Genomic DNA, 24,192 nt, shown 5'->3' with positions numbered 1-24,192 from the left:
GTCCGTGGTTCATTATTGCTTCTGTGGCCTGGCTGGGAGTGACAGCCAAGTGGATAGTTAGTGCCACTGGTTCTGGTTGGTTTTTGGGATGGGAGGATCAGCCCACCAGGAATTGGACTGAGACCCTCCCAACCCAAATCACGTAGGCCATTCAGCAGACAGTAGCAACACTCAGCCAATGACAATCAGGGCTACAGATCAGAACTGGTGAGCAGCCGTCCAGCCCCACTGCACTGAGAATGGGTGTTCCTAAACCATAAAAACCGAAACTGATTCTCAGTGACCCTCCCTGAACTTGGAGCAGGTATAGATTAGCAAGCTACCACCTTTGCACTCCCTGTATTCTGAGGCTGGTGAGGGCCCACTGTAAGTTATAGCAGCCTCAAGGTCACTCCGAATTTCATTCCCATAGCTCACTATGACTCTAGGAACCAGTGCATTCCAGCAAGACTCTGGACTTGCCTGGCAGATGGGAACAGTCCTTATGCCCTGCTTGAAGTCCCTCCGCACAGAGGAATTCATAGGGTGCCATTTCTGGCCCCATTTATTTTTCCAGATCACTGCACTAGGGCCTTAGTGTAACTGAGAATCAGGCCCTAAGAAGGAATGCAAAGGAGGGACTTACGAATCCTCCAGCTCTCTCAGTTGGTGTCTTGGAACCTTCACTCTCTGCCACACCAGGGAAGGACTCATATCCCCACATCAGGATGTGCCAGAGACCCCATATTTGGTCAATGACACAGCACCTCACTGCCTTAATTGGCTCAGAAGAGGAATGAGTTTGCCATCTGTTGACTCCCCACAGCTAGCCCAGGCAGTAGCTGCAGCAGACTGTATAACACACACAATCCCCCTTCTGACATCATCAGGATAAGGGGACTTTCCCACAGTGCCTGTAGCATCGAGGGTTGATCAAGGACTTGGTTACGGAAGGGGGACCTAGGGCCAGATTCATCCCTGATGTAATTCCACTGAGCCAGTTGAACTGAGCTCTGTGTCTTCAACATTGTACAGGACCTTGAAACATTCACGGCTCACTTCCCCCAAAGCATACAGGATGGGACTTTATCTGAATGGGCAAAACTTCCCATGGACTGAAGCAAGTCGGGCATAGGAGTGCATTGGCCAGGTTGCCTAGGTCAGCAGAACCCCTAAAGCCAGCCCTGGAGATGAGTGTGTTTTTTTGACAATGATCCCCTGGCATCCTATGTACCAGAAGCTATTACATCCCTGAAACTTCCTGCAAGGGCTATAGCAGGGGTGACCAAACTGTAGACTCGCGAGCCACGTGCGGCTCTTTTACTGTTAAAGTGCGACTCACACGCCCCCCACCCACTCCATTCTTCGCCTACCAGACAGAGGTGGGGGGGAGCTCGTGACCTCTACCTTGAAGTGGGGTGGTGGGGGTAGGGGCTTCTGTCCAGCAGGAAGGAGGGATCTTGGGGCTTCAGCCCTGCAGGGCACACCTGCTGGGGCTGGGGGCTTCAGCAGGAGTGGGGCTGAAGCCCTGAGCCCTGGCTCCCAGCAGATGTGCCCCGGCTCTCAAACTTCTGAAGACTGTCATATGCGGCTTGGAGGGCCAGTAAATTCGGCCACCCCTGGGCTATAGCATCAGAACTATTCTGGGAATCCAAGGGGGACTGGCACAATGGTTGCGAAGTGCACCCATCTGCCATAAGGGTGATCCCCTGCGGTTGGTCACTCTCAGGGTTGGCACTGATATTGGTTTCACAGATGAACTCTGAATGAACTCTTAATAATCTGGTGCCATAAAATATGCTGCCCAGAACAATTTCCTGGTTCACTGCATCAAGAGAGGCTAAGGCATTGTCCAGATTCTTCACTGCAGAATAACTATGATGTGAGCAATTGAAATTCAAAGCAAATGCGAGATTAGAGCTAGATTTATTCCTCATTCCTTTTAAGAACTATTGTTGTTTTACATACTTACAGCCCTTCCACCCCCAAAGCTCTCCACAAATGTTAGTGAGAGGTTTAAAAACTGTGCACTGGATTACTCCACCCACTTTTGAAATGCAGCCCCCTCTGGGGTGGAACACAGCAGCTGGTTAACAGCCCACAGCAACACAGCACAGCAGTTTATGGCAGGAGGTGACCCCTGTTATTTCTAGATAACAGAGTAGCGATGGCAGCATGTACTACCTTCTTCTGGGCAGTGCTTGAACTGGGAAAAGACTTCAGGTATGCCCCCCTACCCCCGCACTCTTTTTCTTCAACTCCACCACTGCTTTTCCAGCAGTGGTCTTCCCCCAAAGCCAAGCACCGGTGATGAGAAATAGGGGTCTGGCACAATCACATATCCCCCCAGCTGAAGCACAGCCCCAGGATGCTTTAGGGCTCAGCCTGTCCCTTCCCCTTATCCAGGTTTTCTCCCATCGCCACTGGCTGTTCTTGGTGAGTTATTTTCACATCCTTGATTCTGGCCTCCACTTCCCCCCCAGTTCGGGGAGCCTCTACACTCAAGATGCCATCATGGGACAGCGTGGCTTTAACTCGCAGGGGGTCGACATCCAGTGGGAGGATGTATGTCCTGGTGAACTCCCGGGAGATGAAACCATGGCGGTCAGCTTTCTGGGAGTGCTGAGCTGTTACCTCCAGCAGGTTGTCCACTGTGCGGACAGCGATCTCGTCAGGCAGGAAGTGGCAGACATCCAGAAACACCTGGAATTTGTGCTCATTGAGGTTGATCTCGGAGATCCCTCGGTCCAGCTGCTTGTTGATCCGGGGTCTGATGTAGTACCCATGATACAAAGTGGGGGCTAAAATCTCTGCAGGGGACACACCTGAAAGAGACAAAATGAGGAGCAGAGGGTCGCTTCGCATCCTGGGATGGAGAAGAGCAACAATGAGACCAAGATAGGCAAAGGGGAATGTTAGCAGGACTGGCAGAGTCTGGGACTTGGCAGGCAGCTGTGTGGGCTCTGTGCAAACCCACCACTTCTGCTGTACAATGGGAACTGAGTCACTAGCTTAGCCTCTCCATGTGTCACTGAAATGCTGCATGCAGCCCACTGAGTGCCACCCCATGCCACACACCAGCTGCACCCATCAGCTCTGCCGGGGCTGACATCCATCTGGGGGTCTGAGCGAGAGAGAATAGGTGATGGGTGGGGTGGGTGCTGTGAGGAGAGGAGCCCACAGCCAGAGCTGGACATGGAAAACGCTGAATGCAGAGATACTGGCATGAAGAACTAAAGCCTTTTGTGTGGCACTGACATCAGGCTTTTCTTGGGGCTTTTGCCTTTTCACACTGTTGTGCTAGCACTTGGAGCCTGGTGAATGGTTCTGCTGCCTCCTGCATTCTTTCCCCTCTGGCTGCTGCTGCTCTGGCTTTGTCCAGAACCCACCAGCTCAGCTTTTCACTGCGCTGACTGGGGATGCAAAATCTCCCACCAGCAGCAGCTCTTTTCAAAAGCTCCTTAATCCGCCTGCCAGTCAGATTCCACCACAGCCTGTCCTGGGCAGTGGGCTAGGGGAGCTTCCCTTGCTGCTAAGGTCTGCAGCAGCCGCTGCACCAGGCGAGGGGCAGAGAGCTTGCTGGCTAAACAGTCTTTCAGCTAATTAAGGAGAGAACCAATTTTTCCTAACAATTTTCAGGCAACTCTTTGCAATAAAAGAGCAAGACCCTTCTCTGGTATCTACACAGCGTCTTCATGACCTCTTTGGCATGGGCTGTGCCATGTGGATTGGCTGTTGATGGCAGCAGGGGCCCCACCAGCAGTCCGGATCAAAGGGGAGGATTTTGCTCCCCAAGTGCTGTTTGTGCATGAATAATAAAAAGGGAGGGAGGGGCAAGGAAAGCGGGAATGAAACATGCAGCCATGAAGGGAGGGAACTAGGAGAAAGATCAAGAGCATGATGGCTCCTAATTATTCTGGAGGCGTCTCCTGGTGCCCCTTGACCTGTCCTGGGCCCCATTAGCTTTCTTGATGATTCCAATCCCCCCACTGCAGCTACTTATGTGTCTATGCAGGGGGGCTGCAACAAATTGTATAGTGGGGGGTGCTGAGAGCCATTGAACCAAACTGTAAACTCTGTATATAAGAGAAACCACTTCAAGCCAGGGGGTGCGGTAGCACCCCCAGCACCCATAGTTCCAGCACCTATGTGTCTGCAGGAAGTGATGTCCCAAGGGATGCACTCCAGACAGTCTCCTGCACTAGGAGAGAGCAAAAGTGAAGCCAGATGGGAGCCCGGCCTCTTTCTTACCTTCCCCAAAGTTCTGGTCATAGATCTTGCTGGGGTTGGCAAACTCATACTCCGTGCTCATGGGGTAGGCATGGGGGACCGTCCGCTCAGCCATGGTCTGTCAGGGAAGGAACCTTCAGCGTGCTCGCTGCCTCTGAGAGTGAGAAGGCTGCAGATTGTAAAGTTTTAATCGGGTGAATTCCATAGGGAGGTGTGTGTGATAAAGATACCGACCAAAATAGACACACAGGCCCAGGGACACTTAGCCAGGAGGTTTCAGAGTAACAGCCGTGTTAGTCTGTATTCGCAAAAAGAAAAGGAGTACTTGTGGCACCTTAGAGACTAACCAATTTATCTGAGCATAAGCTTTCGTGAGCTACAGCTCACTTCATTGGATGCATACTGTGGAAAATACAGAAGATGTTTTTATACACACAAACCATGAAAAAATGGGTGTTTATCACTACAACAGGTTTTGGAAAGCGCCTCACTGCATTCCTGCTGGGGATCTAGCCACAGTCTGCAGACAGGGAGGGGCTGCGGCTATTGGGTGGCTAAGTTTAAGGCTCCAGAAAACGAAATGTGCTGTCATGATTGATGGAAAGCCAAAGGGCTAGGATTCCCTGCTCCAGGGTACTGGATGTGCTGGAGCAACCGGGCAGTGAAGTGGAATGGGGGAGCCTGCAAGACTGGAACTGGGAGGCATAGGCTGAAGGGGGCTCAAGGGAAGGTGAAAGAATGGAGGCACAGCCTAGGCAGAGTTACATGGGGTTTCCACTAAGGGGCGGGCATGTGCTAGGAGCTGAATCAGGGCTAGGTGCTAGCACCTCCTGAGCTCTGATCCCATCTCTGACCAATGATGTGTTCTGTGGCCTTTCCCCTCATTGTGCTGTGCCCTTCCCATCTGCAAAATGGGGTTAACACTGCCCACGTGCCTACCCCTCCACCCGATGAGGATTAATTAGCTAATGCTGGGAGATGCTTTACATAGTGTTACATTTTTGTCCAGTACCCTCACATACAACACACATCTTGACTGGAATCCAAACAGGCTGTTGTGTTCTTATTGGCTAAAAGTTTAAATAAAAAGTGATACATTGTTGCAACAAATGTTCTAGCCTCCACCTGGGCTTGATTAGCCTGGAGTTCAGAACTGTGCTGGGACACGGGGCATTTTGTGGGAAGTAGCAAGGCCCTTCTCCAATTCACTTCCTCATGAATCATTCTCTGTTTAACAAAATCTAAGGGAGCCAGATTTCCAGAGGTGCTGAGCAGCCACTAGCCAGGATTGAGTCTTCATCACGCAGTGGGTGTAAAGTTCTGTGTGCATGTGCTAAATAGTCTGAACACTTCCCCCAACTCCACCCCCACCCCCTGCCCACTTGAAAATGAGCCTCTAAAAACTAATGGGCTAAAATGATCCCTGGCCTTACTCTAGTGCCAGGGTTTCAGTGTCACAGAGATGGATGCAGTGGAAATGCCTACGACAGACAGGCCTTAGTTATTTGGGAGCTGGATTTGTCCCAGATCCGTGTTTAAAGTCCTGAATGGGTTGGTCCCCACATAAGATCCTTGTGCTCTGAAACTAGAGCTGCCTTGAAGGCTCCAAGTCTCCAAAGCACAGAGTCATGTCTTTTTTGTTTCCATGATATGCAATCCAAGGAGACACTTTCAGCCTGGGCTGTTGCTGCCCCCTGTACCTGCTGCCCCCCTTGCCAAGAGCTGCAGGATTGACAGCAACCTACCCACCCGGCAGTTGGAGCTAGACCCTGGAGCTGTGAGGGAAACTCCCCCTTCCCCCCCCCCCATGGGTCAGCCCCAAGCACAGGAAATAGCTCTGGGTGGGGCCATGGTCTCCACTCACTTATAAGTCAGAGAGAGGAGGTGTGATTCTGCTGTCACCTAAAGTCAATGGAATTTACATCAGTTGCAATAGGTGAGCGCAGAATCGGAGCCAGTGAAGTTCATAGGCAGGGCTGCCTGCTCCCTATTAATATGATTATCTAGGCGCCCCAGTCTTTGGCCAAGACCCCACTGTGCTAGACGCTGTACAAACACAGAACAAAACCACAGTCCCCGCCCCAAAGAGTTGTCAAGCTACCCAGGGCTCTACCTGTCCCTGCCTACATGAGATGTGTTGGTGGAGAGCCCCCAGTTCACCCAGCAGAACCCTTTCAGTTGTAACGGAAGGACGCTCTTCCCTTGGGATTTACCGATGGAGATCCGAGTGTCTCTGTGGAGCAGTCTGGTGGCCAACCCGTCGGAGCACAAGTGTGCAGACCAGAGGAAGGGGACTGTAAGGAGAAAGTTCCCGGCAGTGCCTTTGGGGAGGTGCCAGCATGCATACATGAGCCACACCCATTGAAAGAAGGGGAAGAGGAAGGAACAAGTGTGACACCCAAACAGAAAGGAATGAAACCAGAAATACAGCATTGCTGTCAGGCTCGGCGGCAGCTGGCGAGATGACGGGCGGCTGCACTCATACCATCACTGCATGTTCCTCGATTATCCTTAGTAATCAGACTCACTCAATGTTAAATTTAACCCAGTGGCTTATATGAGTCACTTTTTATTCCCAGGAATATTTGTGCTGGAAATGGCCTAACCTGAAGATTACTTTAGATAAGCTATTACCAGCAGGACAGTGGGGTGAGAGGAGGTATTGTTTCATATTCTCTGTGTATATATAAAGTCTGCTGCAGTTTCCACGGTATGCATCTGATGAAGTGAGCTGTAGGTCACGAAAGCTCATGCTCAAATAAATTGGTTAGTCTCTAAGGTGCCACAAGGACTCCTTTTCTTTTTATTCCCAGTAGCGCTATGAATACAAATAAGGCTCAACTCCGGGGTGAGCAGGGGTAATGCACCAGAAAACTTGGATGCAAACCTGGGTGAGGTACTAGCAGAAACACATGCATGGGACAAGGTAACTGGTGATTTGCTCAGGACTGGCACTTCAAGGGCTTCTGCAGGTCAGGCTTGAGGGGCAGCAGCAGATCCATAGGGAGGCAGTGGCAGGGCTGGATTCTCACTCTTGTTGCTCTCTGAGATGTTCCGGCTCTGGAAGGTCCCCTTCCACCTTCTCTTCACTTGTGAACTAAGCAGGATCAGAGCCCAGCTCTGCACAGGAGAAAGGATCCTGTCTCAGCTCAGGGCCCAGGCAGCACTTCTCCTTGTTCCTTCGGGACTCAGTGCTTCCGGGCACAGTGGCTCTGCTGGTTAGCTGGCACACAGCTGTGCCATAGCCAGGTCTCACTGTGGGAGTTTCTTTGGGTGCTGCACATTAATTCCCAGCATCCATCCTGAGCAGCTGCATGCGCACCACGGAGTCAGTAACACAAAGAAGGAAGAGAGAACAGCAGGGCCCTTGGGTTTGGCGTTGGTCTTCCCTCCACTGTGCTCTTGACAGCTGCTGCTGGCTAAAACTCATGAGATTCCATCTCCCCTGGGGAGGCACAGAGATTGCAGGAGGAGTGTCTCCTGGAGCCTGTCTGTGAAGATGGCTTATCACTATTAGGAATAATAACGGGCTCCTCTACAGTGCCTTTCATCCAATAAGTGTTCCTTAGATTGTCAGTGCTTTGGAGCCGATAGATAGAAGAACAGCGTGCGTGTCTGGGGAGCATGATGGTGCATTAATAGCATTTTAAAGGCTCTCCCAATACAGGTGGTGCCATTTATGTAACAGGTCAGTCTGAGCTCAGACCTCGACTGTGCTGAGCTCTCACCTTTCTCCAAATCTCCATTCAAGTGGCTTTAGCGCTGCGGAAAAGACAAAGGTGCTGGGCTGACATACACAGGGGGGCTGAGATCCTCTGTTCGCCCTTAGAACAGGCACAGAGCAGCAGCTGTTGAAGGTTCACACATACATTTTGCCCTGCTGTCTGCTCCTCCACCCTGTGGGTGTCTTGCCAGTGTCCTGTAGCTGTCCCCCCACCCCCCAGTGGGGTGAGAGAGAGAAGGGAAGAGGCCAGTAAGTAAAAACTGCTGAGAGGATGATCAACATTTTAGATTCAAATCTGACTTTTATTCCTGGTTTGCAAAATAGAGACAAAACTAAAAAACCCGTTAATACACGAGGGGTAACAGATCTGTACTGGCTGGTGGGAGGGGCAGGCTGGGGCAGACAGACCCTCACCAGCTGGGAGGGAGGGGGGTCAGCACGGACAGACATGCACCAGGTGGCTTGTGAGGGGGTCAGGAGGGGAAGACCTGTACAGGCAGGAGGGGTCAGGACAGACACAGATCATCACCAGCTGTGCGGGAGGTTGGGAGGGACAGAGTGATCTAACAGCATTTTTCTGACTGTTTAAATCCTGTGACTAAAGCAGGCCTGCAGCTGCTCTTCTGTAAGGATCGGCAGAGCCATCTCTAGGCTCATGTGTAACTTCAGGAACCAGATTCCAAACACGATGAAGACAACGGGCCCTTGTCACTTTCTGTGTGAGCCAAAGATAGGAGCTGCATTGATCCTCCTGGCATCTGAAGCAGCTGGGAACATCAGCCAAGCCTGGGGACTCTACAGATAAACAGTGCATGGGGGTGTGGGGCTGGGCAGCTCTGATTCTTGCTGACCCACTAGACTTTTTTTCCCCCCTCCTCCTTAGCAAAGCATTCAAATCCCCTAGATAATTGACTGGCCACTGCTGAATGGAGCAGACGGAGAGCGGGGATAATAAAACTCCTGACATCACCCTTCCAGAGAGTTCAGCAGGGGGGCGAGGCCTGGACGGCAGTGGGTATAAAAAGCCCTGGCACACCAGTCCTTGAAGAACTCTGCTGCACATAAATTCTTACTCTTCTCCCAGATAAACACAGATGGATATCGCCATTCACCATCCCTTGATCCGCAGACCTCTGTTTTCCTTCTTGACACCAACACGAATCTTTGACCAGAGCTTCGGAGAGCATCTCTCAGAGTCTGAGCTGTTCCCTACCTCGGGTGCTCTCAGTCCTTTCCTGCTGAGATCCCCCTTCCTAAGGACACCCAGCTGGCTAGAGACGGGATTCTCAGAGGTAACTTTTCTCTCTTCACATGCTTTGTTGTGTGCTGCGCATGCCTCTGGCTGGATCTGGAGCCAAGAGCCCAGCCTGGCTCCCCAGGGAACCCCTGGGAAGCTGCTCATAGGTTGCTATTAGAAAAAAACTTGGGGAAGGGAGCAACTGAAGGTGCTGTCCTTGTGTCCCTCCTCCCTGTGTCAGGCAGGATTCAGCCCTGCAGGCGCTGACCGGCATTATACCATTATACCCTTTGTGTAATAATAATACTTAGCCTCAGTCGCATCTGTGAATCAAGCACCTTAAAATGCTTCACTAATGTCAATTAATTAAGCATCACATTCCTCCTGTGAAGTAGGTAAGTGTTATGATAGCCATGGGACAGAGGGGCAAAGTGATTTGCCTGAAATTTCACAGCAATCAGCAGCAGTGCAGAGAACAGAACATGGGAGCCCTGAACTCCCAGTTCACTCTCCTAACTATTACACCACACTCCCTCTGGGAGAAGGAATATAACCCAGGAGTTCTGACTCCCCGTCACCTGCTGTACCATCTTGATCACACTTCCTCTTTCCTTTCACAGTTTTCAGCCATTGCTACGCGGCACAATTCCTTATCTGCAGCTGTCATTTCTCTGGTTTGGCTTCACTTCTGTTGAATCACAAAGGAGAAGTAGAGATTTCTCCTTAAGGATGTTGAGGAGGCATCAAATCCTGGGCATCCTCTTGGTTCATAAAAAGAAAAGGAGGACTAGTGGCACCTCAGAGACTAACCAATTTATTTGAGCATGAGCTTTCGTGAACTACAGCTCCCTTCATCGGACTCTTGGTTCATGAGTCTCCCTGGCCTGATTGCCAAACTAAAGTAGACCCTCCTGCTTACCCCACGGCCTCGTTCTTCGGCCCTGTTTCACTCTTATGTTTTAATGCTGGTTAGGAAGGTGAGATCTGCACCCCCTCTGTAACCATACCGATGCTGCTCTGTGAAGTGCCCAGCAGGAGGTGCTAATGCATGAATACTCCTTTCTGGAGCCTGAATGCAGCTCCTGAGTTTCACTAGCACAGGGGGTACAAGTGCTGAGCTCACTTCCAAACCTGTATCCCTCTCCCCCGAGAGTTTAGTGCCTTACGCTCAGGTTTGAGTGACACGATACAGTACAGCAGTGCCTATGATTTTACTTTCCTCACTCAGGTTAGGCAATCTGTGGGTTGGCAGGCATTTGAGAAGCACCTGAATTATGAACAATCAGACTGGGAATGACATTGGCCAAGCCACAGAGTCTCTTCTATCTGCACAAAGGGTTAATTAGTTAAACAGAAGAGAGTAGATTATCACACCTATCTGCAGGGAACTGAGCATGAGCAGGTTTCTGGCAGAATCTAGTCTAGAAGGACAAGCAGACTGGGGTTCTGCTCTGCAAAGTGACTGCAAGCTGGCATGATGGGCTGGCTCCATGTCCTTCATCTTTTGATATATATGGAGAAAAATTGCTCAATATACAAGGAAAAATATGTTCATTGTAACTGCTGGCCCAGCAAAGTCTGAGATCTGAGAGTCATGCTGGGCTCATGCATAATCCTCAGTCATAAAGATTCTGTGGGCCAAACTCTGCCTTGTGTAATGGAGGGCCTTGCAACTGAGACTTAGCTTAAATAATTCTGGTGATGCTGCAGGAACCCTGTGTTTGTACAGAACCTAGCACAATAGGATCCTAGTCCATGACTGAGACTGCTACGTGCTACCGCACTAGAAATAAATAGTTACAGACTCTTTGGCTCCCTTTCCCAGTGGTGTGCTGATCTTGTAGGGCTAACAGGTGTTAAAAGCAGTACAGTCCTAAAAACTGTTCCTAAGACAATCTGGTCAGATGTGGATGCATATGGGGCAGATGTGTTGGATAACAAGGGCCAAGTTGCACAGACTCCCTTTGCAGAGTAGAACTGCATTTTAAGAAAGGTACAAAAGGAAATGCCCCTATCCCCACCTTGTAAATAATTTGCCTGCTCCTGGAGGATCATCTTCCTCTCAATCTCAAGGTTGAGCTAGAAAACAGTCCTCCCAAGCTTCCCTGCTCCACTGCATCTTTGGCTCGCATGTTTCTAATGAGCCTGAATGTGAAGAATGCCTTCATCCAGGAACTGGTGCTGTAGGGAAAACCTTAGTAAAGAACAACTCTCCGTAGCCTCTCGGGAGATCAGTGTGACTCCAGCACCCCAGAATATGTCACTGTTGGCCAATCTGCTCCAAGAACAGTGTCAGTGGATGGCTGATTGCACCTAGCACCACTTGGATAGTAGTAAATGCAGACATCCCAGTGGGACTTCAGAAACAAGTTTGCCCCATTTGTATTTAGTTCAGGCATCATATCCCCATGGGGCAAATGCCCTTTTACTTGGCATCTGGTACCTTGCCCAGACCAATAATTAGAGGGAAAGTTCTCAGAGGAATCAAACTAACAGGACGAACTGGCTTTGCCTTAATTGCAAACGATGGTGGCACAATCCCTGCCGTTGTCTGACTGGGACCTGGAGAAATTCCTGGGAAGTCTATTGAGAACGGGATCTGGCTAGCTCCAGCAGCACAGTGGGCATATCTACTGCTGATTTTCCCTCTCTGACCAGTTGCTTCCTGCACCTGAGGTCAGATTCATCCCTGTATGGATACACATCAGGGGAGACAGTGTGTGCCTTCCTTACTCAGGCCACCCGTGCAGGCTGGGGCAGTCCAAGTTGTGCCCTTGCTTCAAAGCCCTATATGGGGAGGTTCAGAATCCCTGGGAGGTAAGAACATGCTGACTTACACCCTCTCACCTCCAGAACTCCCCAGGCACTTGGGATTGCTGCAGAGGTGGCACAGAGCTGGCAGACCCTGGGCATAAAAGCTCCTTTTGCCAGGGGTATTGTGTAGTAGAGACAGCATCTGCCTGTCTTATGTTACAACCCCTTTGCGGCAGCTCAGCTGATGCAAAGGAGCTGCGGAGAATGATGAACCACCAGACCCTCAGTTCCCACCAGCACTTGGCATCTTCCTCTCTGACCTTTCAGCTCAGACAAGGGCTTGGAATTCCTCCAGGAGAACACAGAGGAGAACTATGCATAGAATCTCAGTAGTTAATTTGTAAGAGAAGAGCCAGGGAAATTCTTCCCCCAAAACTGCCTGTTCCCTGACCCTCAATATCCCCTCTGCCCTTTCCCCCATTCCATCTTCCCTATGGTTCCCCCTGACATTTGTTAAGCACTAGTTCCCTGAGTTGTCAGACTTCAAGACTTTGTCCGAGTCTCCCTCCTTCAACGGAATTTCACAGATAAATCACTGCAAAAGCTGGCAGAGCCCCAAGTTCACATTGTCAGGGGCCCCGCACAAACTTCCCGCCTCCACGCAGCAAGTCCTTCAGCTCCAGCTCTGAATTGCTGCATGACAAGTGCCCATTCATCCCTCCAGGCCTTGCAATTAGGAGTGGGAGGCAAAAAAACAGCTGCTTTGATAGCAATGCCCTAGTTGAAACACACTGGAGAGTTAGTAAACAACAAGCTTGAACCTTCTCTCAGTCTGGTGTAAATCAGGAGTCGCTCTGCTGAAGTTACATGGCTGTGAGTGGCAGAACAGGCCCTGGGTGTCTGAAGTTTTCAAGGGCATTGACAGCAGTAGGCTGTGAGCGAAGAGAAATGCAGGGACAGTCTGAAGAACTAGTGTCTAACAAGGTCTTAAAGGGACACTACCCTCTTGAAAGTCCCATTGCTGGCTGGAAAGTTAGTGTCTATTTAAGGCTCATCCAAAGTCCCTTGAAGACATAGGTCATCTTCCTACTTCATTGGACTTTGCATCAGACCCAGGGGTACAAATAACATCTAGGATTACTCTAACTGAAAGACATTATGGGGAAATACTTTTTTCTCTTCATTTTCTTGACTTAGTGCTCAGACCCAGTTACCTGTTGAACCAACTTCTGTGTGTTGCTTGGCACCAAAGCAACTCTTCACTCACAAAGTGTAGAGAGCTCAGTGTAATTAGGTTCAGCACTCTAGATGGAGGAATCTTGTTCAAAAACTAAATTTTAGGAAGGGAAACCCAAACAATTGAGGAAGCAAAGAGACCCCAAGTCAAAAGTGAGGAAACTGAACTGCTTAGAGTCAGCATGGAGGCTATTTAAGCATCTCATAACAGTCTCAGAAGGCATGTACATCCCTCAGCAAAAGAAAAATGAATTAAGCAGGAAGCCAAGAAGGAAAACAGTTTGGCTAAATGGCATGGTCCAAGAAGTTATTCAAGTCAAACAGGTACACTTCAGAAATGGGACATCAACCCTAGAGCATCCAATAGAATGCAGCACTTCCTATACCTGGTAAAGGAAATTAAGAAGGCAAAAGATTAGCAGGGGGTGACTCAGCATTTCATACCGGGACAAATACTGATAAATGTATTTATCAATGATGAGGGCTTAGGTGGCAAAATTTGCCAATGACACATTAGTTAGGTTAGTCAAGACTCTGACTATACAGGGGGAAATGTGACCTGACTACACACAAGGTGGAGTCAAATGCACAGTTGTTTTCTCCAGTGCTGACAAGACCCCTGTAAATATCAATAAGGGGAGCAGAAAGCCCCAAATAATTCTGTAAAAGAATTACAAACAAATAATAATAGATCATAAAAATTGATCATATGCCAATTTATTGATCAATTTATAAAAGTTCAAGTTACAGTGTGCCCCTTTAACACTCCACAAGGAAGTATTTATCCTCCGCTAGTCAAGACAAGAAGGCAAAGGCACTCAGATAATACAGGGATGCGCAACAATAAAAAAACCTAGGTAGACAGAGACAACCCGGCATGACTGGGATCCAAGACTGAAACAAAGGGGCAAGTTAGACAGACTGTTCCTGCCTTAGTCAGCCCTTGAGGGGCAGGGCATGTTGGCCTCCAAAACTAGGGCTTGGTTCTACATCACTAAAATTCATAGGCGCTTTTCCGTTGACCTGCCTGATGCCAGGTGACACCCACAGCTAGCACTGGAGCTACTCTTCTCTAACCAGCCCCTTGGTTTGCAGATGCGACTGGAGAAGGACAAGTTTTCCGTAAATGTCGACGTGAAGCATTTCTCTCCTGAGGACCTAAAAGTCAAGGTGTTGGGGGATGTGATCGAGGTCCATGGGAAACACGAGGAGCGCCAGGTATATCTGCTCTGTGGTAAAGTCTGAACTGCCCCTGCACCTGTTAAGCAAGGATCTAACAAGATGGCAAAACCACCTTGTTGCCTGCTACTCTGAAATAATTTCTGTTCACTTTCATTAATCATTTCATTCTAACAAAGATGCCCATGTCCCAAATACATCCCCCTGACCTATCACAGCCTGGGCAGTAGCGGGGCAGAGATTATTGCTGTGGAAAACCATTCATAAAATGAACATTTCTGAACCTCTCTCTTGTTGGGAAGGGGCCAGGAGTGCAGGGATGGGAAAGCCCGAGTTTGGAGATTATTGAACTAATTAAGATTAAGTCAGTTAACAATGAAAAGAATTTTAATAATTAAACCAAATGATGTATCAGACACTACCTGTATTGTTAATCTTCACTATATGTTTCTCTGGCAAAGACCCATAACAGCAGCTTGTACATGCAACTCAAAGGGTTGAATTTTGCTCTTGGTTACCTGAGTGCAGCTCCTGCTGAAGTTTGGCCCTTAATACTTATGTGACAGCTCGGAGGAGGGTGAAGTCAAAACTTCCTAGGAGCAAAGGAGCAATAGAGTGCTGTACTGGAGATCAGACGCTTAGGAATCTGTGCATTGTAATGTACACTGAGACCCTGGGGAATGGCTGGGGGGTGGTACTGGCCATTTCTCTGCCTGAAATGTTTAAGGGGACAACAGTAGAACTCCGACGAATAAGGGCAATCTGATGAACTGAGTTAGGAAGCAAAAGCCCCACCATGAAATGAAGTTTGTAGGGTTCTCAAGCCTGCTACCAGCTTAAGCCTGGAAAGCACAGCGCAGTATCTGAATTCAGTTTAGCCCTGCCACTTTGCCAAGGTCTCTCCAGACAGTGATGCTCCAAACTTTCTGAAACATTTCCCTTTTGGGCGGGAGCTTCCCGAACTTGACCTCAGCTCAGGGGGAATGTTGTTAGTTGGAACTGAGCTGGCACATCAAACCAGGGCTGTTCTTTTCCTTCCCTTTCAATAAGGATGAGCATGGCTTCATTGCCAGGGAGTTCAACAGGAAATACAGGATCCCAGCGGATGTGGATCCTCTGTCCATCACCTCATCCCTGTCTTCGGATGGAGTCCTGACAGTGAATGGACCAAGGAAACAAACCGATGTTCCCGAGCGCACCATTCCCATCACCCGCGAGGAGAAATCTGCCATTGCAGGGGCCCAGAGGAAGTAGAAAGCTGTATGAAACCAACTTTTCCATCCAGGAAAACCTTTCCATTGGATGCAAGCAGCGTATGCTGTACTGACTGGCCATACTTATTTATTTATGCTAAGGAAAGAGAACAAGCTCATTTGCTAACAAATAAAACATAAATAAGCATCTTGTGGTTTTGTCTTTGAATGTTAGGGTCTTGCATGTGGTGTCACTGCTACTATAGCAAAGCTTGGTAAGACTGGGCCTCTGGGATATATGCATGCAATTACTTATTATTTGTACTGTGATAATGTCTACAAGCCCCAGTCATGCACTAGAAACCCACCGTACTAGGTGCTGTACAAACACAGGACCAAAAAGATGGTCCCTGCCCCAAACAGCTTACAGTCTAAGATACTATTGGTGTCCAGTCTGTAGGAAGCAGCATACATAGCCTGATTTAGACAGACTCCCCCACAGCCCACAGTGTCCCCCATAGCCAAGCCAGCTCTAAAATGTCTTCATATACCTCTGGTGCCAAACCCTGAAGATTTTATTTGATGTTTGCTCAGCCCTTCCTTGGTGTTTGCTACACCCTTGACTTGAGTGGGAGTTTTGACTGAATAAGGACTGCAGGATTTGATACCTGCATAATGAACCCGGAGAGCTGGAAATGGCAAGATGCTGTATTAGATGCTCACAAATATGAATGGGCCAGTGGTATTGGTGGGGGGAACTGGACACAGAACTGCATGATACACAACAGCATCATCTCCCTGCTCTAGGCCAGGCCCAAGGGATTGCTGTGCTTACTGGGACTAAAGTGAATCCTCCTACTGAGCATGGAGATCAGGAACCAGCAGCAAAAAGCAAAGCCTTTCTCCGGGCTCCTCAGTAGCTTCTCTAGTTTGTGTTGGCCACAGGCTAGGAGGGTGATGATTGAACCTCTGACATTGGCCCCATGCTCCCATTCTCTTCCTCTCGGAGGCACATAGGTAGTGGGAAGCTGAGAAGAGAGTTGCCTCCAGAGGACTCTGCAAGCTTCAGAGAGGGCAGAAGTTTAGTTTGAAGCTAAATATACCTCCCCCCCCCGCACTGCCCCTTTCCTACAGGCTGATGATGGAGGAATGGGGGGCTCAAGGAGCTAGTGAAACATTTAGAGGCTCAGAGGACATCAGGCTTCATGAAACCAAAGTCTCCCCCAGCCTGAGGCACTAAGGAACACTTTGCGATGCTGATTTCACTTTATATGCAGATATTTTTTGCTATCACCTAGTTGCATGATCCATTTTTCCTCAATATTTCTGTCTGGATCAGACCTCTACAAATCCCAGATTCCTGCTGACTGTGTCTTACAAGCATCAGAAAAGTTGCTCTGGGGGAAATGAATTTGGTTCAAAAACTCCAGGACAGCCTAAACCCACTCTAGTTATGGGCATTAGATGACACTTAAGGGAGGAAAATTTGATCGGAAATCTCTAGAATGGCCCATGTTGTGAGGAAATGTGCAAAGGCTGCAACTAATTCAGAGCAGACACAGGTTACAGTTGCAAAGCTGCTGTATACACAGTTACAGCAACAGCAGAGATAAATGTCCTGCTCTCAGGGTACAAATCACATCACTCTGAAACTATGCAGCCAGTGCCCTTCAAACAATAAATAGCAGCTGACGTATAAAATGTTCAGCTGATTGTAGAGTGATATAAAATGCTACAGAGTTTGCCATCAATTGTCACCAGCAGCTCAACCCTGAGGGATGCTGACAAAGGGAAAGCAATGGTAGCATTGATCCAGTTTAGTCTGTAACTCTAGCACAGAAGGGAGTAGAGAGAATTGCCATGTGCACATCTGTCCCGTGATGTACGAGTGGTGACATTTCTATTAGACTCTAAACTTCATTTTCTCAGATAGTTCATTATCTTCGCCTCACTAGACACATGAAATATTTCAGAAGTGACAGATTTTGAAGCCAAATATGCCATTCCCTAGGGCCTTAAAGTGACAGAAATAAAATTAAATTAATCAGATTTTGTGGAAAACTAACTAGTCACACTTATAAACAGCCACTTGCTGATGAAATTCGGTTACATTTTTAAAACACTCTCGGGTCTATTTGTCTTGGTATCATGCCACGGGAAGCCACACTCTCAGCAAAAGGAAATGTCAGAGTCCTCTGTGGAAAGTAAAAATTAAAATGTCAGAAGGCAGAAATAACATATGGAGCGACAAACAATAGGGCATAAGCCTCAGAAAGCATTTACTTGTCACTCTGATGCCCTGTGTTTTAATATCAGAAATGTTTCACGACTTGAAGGATGGTCCCTTAGCAGCAAACAGGTTGGAGTCATTCTAACCACTGGGCTGATCTCAGGTTAACCGCCTCTCTATGCTCCTATTGCTTCTGCTGTGCCCCCTCCTGTTCTTTTCCCCGAATTTCACAAATGAGGGGAGTTCTGCCTTGAGGAGGTCCGTAATCTATCATGTAGCAGGACCGTGCAGTCGGTTTAACTGGAGGGGGTTCCAGCTCAGGCTGGTGTCCAGGAAACCAATGAGGTTCTTGTTTAAATCCTGAGAGCAGAAAGGAGAAAACTGATGAGTTAAAGGCAAAGCAACGAGAAGGCTATTGTCAGGAAATGAGACAACAGGAAGAACAAATCCAGGGGCAGACACAACTTCTACCAGCCTATTGGGAAGCTGAACACGGGTTGAAGGATACTATGCACTCTCAGCCAGTTGGCATTGTCCAGGGTTTTATCATAATTCCTGGACAAAGAACACACTGGAAAGATCCTGTATAAGGTGCTAGGGTCCCATAGCATAGGATTTCGAAAGCACCTAAGTGCTATCCCATCCTAGGTCAGGAAAGCCAAACAATCCACTCAACCGTTCTGGAAACATTGCCAGATTTAAAGGTGCAGATTATGGAGCTTTTACATCTTGCTCTGAAGAATCAGGTATTGGCCATGGACAAAGATGGGATACAAGACTAGACAGAGCTATGGTCTGGTTTGGCGGGGCAGGAGGTTGGGTACTGGAATGGAAAGGCCAGATGTGCTCTGACACAGATAAGAGTCAGGGATTCCAGACTAGATGGAGTAGTATTTTGATCTGTTCTTGTAAATTCTGTTCCCATCCCATCTCTCTCTCCAGAGAGAATTTGGTCCACAATGTCAGTCTTTTTATCCATTATGCTTTAATCTGATGATACTGTAAGCATGTTCTGCTTTAAAATGTTATACCCATATGAATATTCCTCATGTCCCTTCTACAATATCGCGTGTAAGGTGAGAGATTAGCAAAATGTCCCTAGCTGGAGTGAAATGTCTTCATAGCCATCAAACACAGCCAGAAAATGAGATTGAATAGATAGAGGGATGAGCTGTTTTCTGCAAAGTAGATGTTTGTAAGGGTCTAAAACTGATGAGGCAGAGGGTCAGGAGCAACAAATAGGGATTTTGGATCAAGAGCCTCACATGTAATTTTGATGTGGAACTTTAGCCTCTCAGTCTGAAGAATATAAAGAGAACACCCGAGATACAAACACCACAGATCCTGTGGGACTGGAAATAAGAGCTACCATTTAGATCTAGGGGCATGATTCAGTAGGGAATGGACACGCTGGAACTCTGTTTTCTTCTCTGAGCATATGATTGTCATTTAAAAACTTCCTTTTAGCTACCACACAGATCAAAGTGACTACACTTCAGTTCCATGCACCTACTTCTTGAGCCGTGATGCCTGTCCTTGTTGTAATCTGATGAATAAATTGATTCAAAGTAGTGAGCATACTGAAAGGAAAAGCCCATGTTTAGTGCAGCAAAATATAAGTAAACAAACATCTAATAAAAAAAATACTGCATATCTGTTAAAGGAATAGCCTGCTCACCAAAGCATCTGAAATCATAATCCCTCTTTACACTCTGGGTAAGCTAAAGGCCACTGCAGAACGGACATGCCTGTAGTTTTGTCACATGAAACCTGATATCATTAATGCCAAGGAGCCCAGTGATATCTTCCCAGTGAGGGGAAGAACCATGAGCCCAAAGCAGAAACAGCTCTGGCCTGTGAAACACTGCTGAGTTACGAGTGGCTCAGACCATGGCACAAACTGACTTCAATGGCTTTGCGGAGAGTAACTGAAGGGCAGAACTTGCACAGTAACTTGTGGCTTACAGATTCTGCCCTTGAGTCACTAGCTAGGGGCAGGACATTAACAGCAAAGGAAAGAACACCAGGAACCAGGTGAAAGTAAAGTGAGTGGAGCTAGGAATGGCCAAAGCTGAGTGAGACTGGGCCTTTTTAGTGATGGATCAGAGGTTGGGTGTTGGAGAGCAAAAGGAAATTTCTCAAGTTCTTGCCCCTGCTAATGGGGTCAGGGTGGAGCAAACAGTGAATGAAAGAGGCTGTAGGGCTGGGGCTTTTGACGGTATCTGCTATTTCACTTTTAGAGGTCAATCAAAAGGACAGGAGGAACAGAAAGTTTGTACCTGGGAAGGAAGCGGTTTTGGCTGCGCGATTTTCCGGATATCATACCGCTCCTGGTTCCAATTCCCCATAAGGGTTTTCTTGGAGTAGGCATCCTCATTGGTGGTGCATCTCCAGCCATACTGGCTAAACTTGGAGGTGCTGTTCCAGTCCGTCCACACTTCTGCATGGCCGGTGGCATGTATCAAGGAGCCATGGTGAGGGTTATAGAAACAAGATAGGGACATGACCTAGGAACAGAAACCCAAAAACACATTGGGGATGTCCCTGATCTCTGAAAAGACAAAACAGCACTCTTGAAATATGTTCCCCACCCTCCCAGCAGCTGGGCATGCAGCTCCCAACCCTTCACTTAGCAGAGCAGCATTTATTTCTATCAATGCAAAAACTTTAATTTGAATTTGTGTGTGTGCATGTGTTTGTAATTTATCTTTCCTTACTTAGATAATAACACTTAGTTCTTTTCAGCTTCATCAACCGTCACAAACTATACTAGACCCTTCAGAATAATATTATCCTCATTTTCCCCAAGGCCACAGCGAGCTGTCTGAGCTGGGATTAGAATTTGTGAATTGCAAACTCCACATCACCTGTTCAGACCTTTTCCTATTTGAAGTCTTTTAGGGTTATTATTCGAGTGATACTTAACAGAGTTTCCTTCCACTGACCGGAAAGATAGCTAATGACAGGAGGATAGCTAATGTGAAGCCAATTTTTAAAAAGGGCTCCAGAGGTGACCCTCGCAATTAAAGGCCGGTAAGCCTGACTTCAGTACCGGGCAATCTGGTTGAAACTATAGTAAAGAACAAAATTGTCAGACACATAGATGAACATAATTTGTTGGGAAATAGTCAACATGGTTTTTGTAAAGGGAAATCATGCCTCACCAATCTTCTAGAATTCTTTGAGGGGATCAACAAGCATGTGGTTAAGGGGGATCCAGTGGATATAATGTATTTAGATTTTCAGAAAGCCTTTGACAAGATCCCTCACCAAAGGCTTTTTAAGCAAAGCAAGCAGTCATGGGATAAGAGAGAAGCTTCTCTCATGGATCGGTAGCTGGTTAAAAGATAGGAAACAAGGGTAGGAATAAATGGTCAGTTTTCAGAATGGAGAGAGGTAAATAGTGGTGTCCCCCAGGGGTCTGTACTGGGACCAGTTCTATTTAACATATTCATAAATGATCTGCAAAAGGGGGTAAACAGTGAGGTGGCAAAATTTGCAGATGATACAAAACTACTCAAGAAAGTTAAGTCCCAGGCAGACTGCAAAGACCTACAAAAGGATCTCTCAAAACTGAGTGATTGGGCACCAAGATGGCAGATGAAATTCAATGTTGATAAATGCAAAGAAATGCACATTGGAAAACATAATCCCAACTATACATATAAAACGATGGGGTCTAAATTAGCTGTTACCACTCAAGAAAGAGATCTTGGAGTCATTGTGGACAGTTCTTTGAAAACATCCACTCAATGTGCAGTGGTAGTCAAAAAAGCGAACAGAATGTTGGGCATCATTAAGAAAGGGATAGATAATAAGCCAGAAAATATCATTTTGCCTCTATATAAATCCATGGTACGACCACATCTTGAATACTGCGTGCAGATGTGGTCGCCCCATCTCAAAAAAGGTATATTGGAATTGGAAAAAGTTCAGAAAAGGGCAACAAAAATGATTAGAGGTATGGAATGGCTGCTGTATAAGAAGCGATTAATGAGACTGGGACTTTTCAACTTGGAAAAGAGACAACTAAGGGGGGAAATGATAGAGGTCTATACAGTCAAGACTGGTGTGGTGAAAGTAAATAAGGAAGTGTTATTTACTCCTTCTCATAACACACGAACTAGGGGCCACCAAATGAAATTAATAGGCAGTAGGTTTAAAACAAACAAAAGGAAGTATTTCTTCACACAACGCACAGTCAACTTGTGGAACTCCTTGCCAGAGGATGTTGTGAAGGCCAAAATTATAGCAGGCTTCAAAAAAGGACTAGATAAATTCATGGAGGATAGTCCATCAATGGCTATTAGCCAGGATGGGCAGGGATGGTGTCCCTAGCCTCTGTTTGCCAGAAGCTGGGAATGAGCGACTGGGGATGGATCACTTGATGATTACCTGTTCTGTTCATTCATCCCCTACAGTTCAGGAAGAGGTCTCCAGATTTTCATTATGATAGTGAATCAGAGTGGGGATTGAGAGTGGATCCTAATTCAGGCAGCTGAATTCCAACACTGGAAAATTCTAGTCTTTGAAATTAGTAAGTTCCTCAGAACTGCAAAATACACACGTTGTTCTGAGCAAGAATCTTGGGACATGGCTGAAGATTTCAAACATCCCAATGTTTGGATCTGGAGTTCTGGTTTGGGCCCTTTTGTAGAGAAAAGAGGTTTTGGAAATAGAAAATAAAACATTATTATTACAATTTATTTGTAAGGTGTTGACAATGGACTCAGCTCCACACAAGATACAAAGGAAGACACAGTCCAATAGCTGGACAGCTCATGAACACAACAGGAGGCCCGAAGGGTGGTGCTAACCTTGGCCCTGATTCTGCAGTGATCTTTATCTGGGTGTTTAAAGATTCTCCCCACCCCTATTGGAGGCTGCACTTTTCAGAGATGGGTTAGTATTTGAGGTTCTTGGAAGAAGAAAGCTTTGAAAAGGAATTCGAAGAATGTGTTGATGGTGAATGGAAAAAGGAAACGAATCTACAAAAGTCTATGAACAGAATCAAGTAGCCTAATGTTTTCCGAAGAACACTATAAAGGATCAGGAGCCAAGGGAGACATGGATTCTAGCCCTGTACAAAAAATACCTCAGACTCTGTGGACTCTGATGGGCCCAGTGACATAAGACTCTGCTCCATGGCACACAACTGTTCTGGAATCACAAACCCTGTGTCCTGTTCTTAGCTATGCAGTTCATCCAAGGGTCTCAGACAAAAGTTCCACACAGGAACCTCAGAACACTGGTGTGGACATGAGTGCAGCAACTTTACTGGGTTGGTGTAGCTGATATTAAACATCCAAAGGCTGTACCAATGGAGGAGGAGCAGGGACCAGGAGCTGTGGCAGGCAGCCAGAAAAACTGATTTGATCACGTTTATGAGCTCATGTCCTTATCATCAACTAGTGCTGATGTCACCAGCTACTGTGAATCTGTGAAGTGAGACGCTTGTAACACTTTTTATTTACTGAAAACTTTTGTGAGCAGATGTTGCCAGAGCAACGCATCTGGACACTTAGCAATGACTTAAAATTAAACATGTGCATAAAAGCTCCCCACGCGGGCAGCGAGATCAGCAGCCAGATCAGCTATATTGCTTAGCTCAGTAGCTACCTCCAAGTGCCAGAATACTACCCAGTACTCATCACTAAGCCTCATGTATGGTGATTAGAATCAAAAATGTATCACTTGAGTTAGATAACTAACTCCCCCTCAGCATGGACCTGATCCAAAGCACACTGAAATCAGTTAAAAGACTTCCACTGATTTCAGGAGGCATTGGATTAAGCCCTATATGAAGAAAAACTCTATTTACCTAAGGACAAACAGGCATGTGAAATCTCTATTACAGAATGAGTATTATATTGAAAAGTTAGTGTCTATACAGAGGTTTGCGGCTGAAATATGCTATCTCAGGGCTAAGGACTATTGTTTAATCAAATCCAAAACACATCTTAGTGTAATGTTCAGGTTACAACTTGAAATGCTGAAAATTCTGGAAATGCAAATCATAAATTGGCGTGTTTTATGGGATACACTTAATGGCCCAAACAGTAACACACAGAGCTACACAATGAATCTGGGAAAGGGGGCCAGGAACTATTCCCCATGGGCGACATCGCCGAATTAGTATGACAGCTGGAAGGGAACAGTAGCACAGTTCGGTTTGTTTAGAGATGTAACGTTAACCATACTACTTGAATGGAGTGTTTTGTGCCGAATTTCCCTGTTTGTTTTGCTTATGCTCAAACAGACTGGTGAGTCTCTGCCGTGCCACAAGGCCTCCTTTTCTTTTTGCGGATACAGACTAACACGGCTGCGACTCTGAAACCTGTCTGTTTCGTACAGAAAGCAAACGAACAAAGAATAAAACAAACCAGAAGCTGGGCAGCGGAGAAAAGAAAACGCTTTCAGAAGCCGCAAG

At 47.2% G+C, this 24,192-nt stretch overlaps 3 protein-coding genes across 3 annotated transcripts; 1 reads left to right on the top strand and 2 right to left on the bottom strand.

The window, feature by feature from the left end:
- Window positions 1-2,291: 2,291 nt before the first annotated feature.
- On the bottom strand, window positions 2,292-4,324 carry HSPB2 (heat shock protein family B (small) member 2). The gene is made up of 2 exons (XM_077839945.1): window positions 4,231-4,324; window positions 2,292-2,804 (listed from the first exon to the last, which is right to left on the bottom strand). The coding sequence occupies exons 1-2, from the start codon at window positions 4,322-4,324 to the stop codon at window positions 2,353-2,355; spliced, it is 546 nt and encodes a 181-aa protein (XP_077696071.1). The 3' UTR covers window positions 2,292-2,352.
- Window positions 4,325-9,027: 4,703 nt separating this feature from the next.
- On the top strand, window positions 9,028-15,593 carry CRYAB (crystallin alpha B). Its single transcript, XM_077839839.1, has 3 exons — window positions 9,028-9,225; window positions 14,256-14,378; window positions 15,390-15,593. The coding sequence occupies exons 1-3, from the start codon at window positions 9,028-9,030 to the stop codon at window positions 15,591-15,593; spliced, it is 525 nt and encodes a 174-aa protein (XP_077695965.1).
- Window positions 15,594-17,834: 2,241 nt separating this feature from the next.
- On the bottom strand, window positions 17,835-20,308 carry CFAP68 (cilia and flagella associated protein 68). Its single transcript, XM_077839956.1, has 3 exons — window positions 20,042-20,308; window positions 19,276-19,342; window positions 17,835-18,122 (listed from the first exon to the last, which is right to left on the bottom strand). The coding sequence occupies exons 1-3, from the start codon at window positions 20,264-20,266 to the stop codon at window positions 17,947-17,949; spliced, it is 468 nt and encodes a 155-aa protein (XP_077696082.1). The 5' UTR covers window positions 20,267-20,308; the 3' UTR covers window positions 17,835-17,946.
- Window positions 20,309-24,192: the final 3,884 nt, after the last annotated feature.

Source organism: Eretmochelys imbricata, chromosome 22 (assembly GCF_965152235.1).
Source record: "Eretmochelys imbricata isolate rEreImb1 chromosome 22, rEreImb1.hap1, whole genome shotgun sequence".
Classification (NCBI taxonomy): Eukaryota; Metazoa; Chordata; order Testudines; family Cheloniidae; genus Eretmochelys; species Eretmochelys imbricata.
Note: the sequence above shows the minus strand (reverse complement) of the source record. Positions and strands in the feature narration are given on the sequence as shown.

Excerpts from the sequence above, each read along its gene's own strand:
- HSPB2 (XM_077839945.1), bottom strand. The coding sequence starts at position 4,324 with ATGGCTGAGCGGACGGTCCCCCATGCCTACCCCATGAGCACGGAGTAT. Across the intron at positions 2,805-4,230 it reads TGACCAGAACTTTGGGGAAG|GTGTGTCCCCTGCAGAGATT; the intron begins GTAAGAAAGAGG and ends TGTCTCTTTCAG.
- CRYAB (XM_077839839.1), top strand. The coding sequence starts at position 9,028 with ATGGATATCGCCATTCACCATCCCTTGATCCGCAGACCTCTGTTTTCC. Across the intron at positions 9,226-14,255 it reads TAGAGACGGGATTCTCAGAG|ATGCGACTGGAGAAGGACAA; the intron begins GTAACTTTTCTC and ends CTTGGTTTGCAG. Across the intron at positions 14,379-15,389 it reads GGAAACACGAGGAGCGCCAG|GATGAGCATGGCTTCATTGC; the intron begins GTATATCTGCTC and ends CCTTTCAATAAG.
- CFAP68 (XM_077839956.1), bottom strand. The coding sequence starts at position 20,266 with ATGTCCCTATCTTGTTTCTATAACCCTCACCATGGCTCCTTGATACAT. Across the intron at positions 19,343-20,041 it reads CAAAACCGCTTCCTTCCCAG|TATGCTCACTACTTTGAATC; the intron begins GTACAAACTTTC and ends TTTTCCTTTCAG. Across the intron at positions 18,123-19,275 it reads CAGGCATCACGGCTCAAGAA|GATTTAAACAAGAACCTCAT; the intron begins GTAGGTGCATGG and ends TTCTGCTCTCAG.